This window comes from Octopus bimaculoides, chromosome 1, assembly GCF_001194135.2.
Source record: "Octopus bimaculoides isolate UCB-OBI-ISO-001 chromosome 1, ASM119413v2, whole genome shotgun sequence".
Classification (NCBI taxonomy): domain Eukaryota; kingdom Metazoa; phylum Mollusca; class Cephalopoda; order Octopoda; family Octopodidae; genus Octopus; species Octopus bimaculoides.
The window spans coordinates 105,153,689-105,155,448 of NC_068981.1; the positions used below are offsets into that span (position 1 = coordinate 105,153,689).

Genomic DNA, 1,760 nt, shown 5'->3' on the forward strand with positions numbered 1-1,760 from the left:
TAAAAACAAGGGTAAGAGTGAAAATATAAATGATAATGCATATATGTACACAGAAAAATCAGTTAAAACACCTCTATTTTATACAAAACCCTAAATATGTATACACAGACATACACATATATATATATATATATATACACATTTTCTCTCACCGATACACGTGTATATATAAAAACACCCATACCAGTATGTTCATACGTACATAAATTTAGTATGTTATGGTTGTTACAAGGGTTTATCAAGATTTAAAATATACTCTAATTAAGGTTAATAAATTACGAAAGTATAGATAAATAATTAGAATCGTAAATAATTTTAATCTTCTAACCTTTGAGGGAAAAACTAATATGTTTTATATATATATTTAGGTCAGTTGAAGTGTGCATGTGTGTATTTATCTTAAACTCACATACACACATACATATATGTTTGAGTGAGTTTGTATGTGATGTACTATAAACATTAGTAATTACCTCGTCTTGATAATGTTCATGTGTTTTCCGAATATCTGCTTCCAATTCTGCTGAAGACTTCATCATATCAACTTTTTGATGTTCCAGAGACAACTGAAGCTGTTCCACCTAAAAAGAATAAATCTATAATACTTTAGAAAGCCATTAAGATGAAGATCTCTTGCAGTACGTTACTCTATCTTACTCCTTTGCATTCTATGCATCATACAAGCAATAAAATAAATTACTGTAACATTATGAAGATGCATGGCCAATTGGATTAGGATGTTCTACTGACAATTGCAAGATCATTGTTTCAATTCCCAGAGTAGGATGTTCATGAGGTTCTTGAGCAAAACATTTCACTTTACATTGCTCCAGTTCACTCAGCTGTGAATGAGTAACCCTGCGACAGACTGGTGTCCTGCTCAGGGGAAATGTTGTGTATCTCGGTCACTTATACACCATGCAAACTAGGTAATTGGCCCTATGAGCTCTGGGATGAGACAGTTATGCCCAGGGCTTGATGATGATGGTGATGATGATGATGATGATGATGATGATGATGATGATGATGAGAAGGAGGAAGAGGAGGAGGAGGAGGAGGAGGTAACAGAATAAAGTTCATTCAATTATAATCTTCTCACATCAAAATTTTTCTCATACCTAACCAAAAGAAATACAAAATTTTTCACAAACTAGATGTGTGACTTGTATAAATTTCTGTGTGAATTTTTTGAGCAAACACAATATAGTTTGCTGCCCTCTTTTACTGTTAAGTACCCAACTATGAAAGCACATGGCTTAGTGGTTAGGGCAATCGACTCACAATCATAAGGTCGTGAATTTAATTCCTGGTGGTGTGTTGTGTCCTTGAGCAAGACACTTTATTTCACATTGCTCCAGTCTACTCAGCTGGCAAAATTGAGTTGTACCTGTAATTCGAGGTTGTACCTGTAATTCGAGGTTGTACCTGTAATTCAAGGCCAGCCTTGTCACATTCTGTGTCACACTGAATTTCCCTGAGAACTATGTTAAGGGTACATGTGCCTGTGGAGTGCTCAGCTCCTTGCACATTAATTTCATGAACAGGCTGCCATAGCCAACGGAGTGCCAGTTGTATGTATGTGTATATATATATATATATATACATAATTAAGGGATCAGCAAACATTTGCTTCACCACATACCGAAGTTCAGAAATAGCTGTTATTTCTGAACTTCGGTATGTGGTGAAGCAAATGTTTGCTGATCCCTTAATTATGTTTATAAATGTATAAGAACTTTTAAATAAGTTCTCCACTGATA

The 1,760-nt window shown here is 34.7% G+C and overlaps 1 protein-coding gene across 1 annotated transcript in view; it reads right to left on the bottom strand.

Annotated features, from left to right (window-relative positions):
- LOC106871085 (centrosomal protein of 162 kDa) overlaps positions 1-1,760 on the bottom strand; it is a 69,932-nt gene that overhangs the window by 18,560 nt on the left and 49,612 nt on the right. Inside the window, exon 24 of the mRNA XM_014917370.2 lies at positions 474-581. Within this exon, the coding sequence (XP_014772856.1) occupies positions 474-581 (108 nt within the window). The remainder of the gene's footprint in view (positions 1-473; positions 582-1,760) is intronic.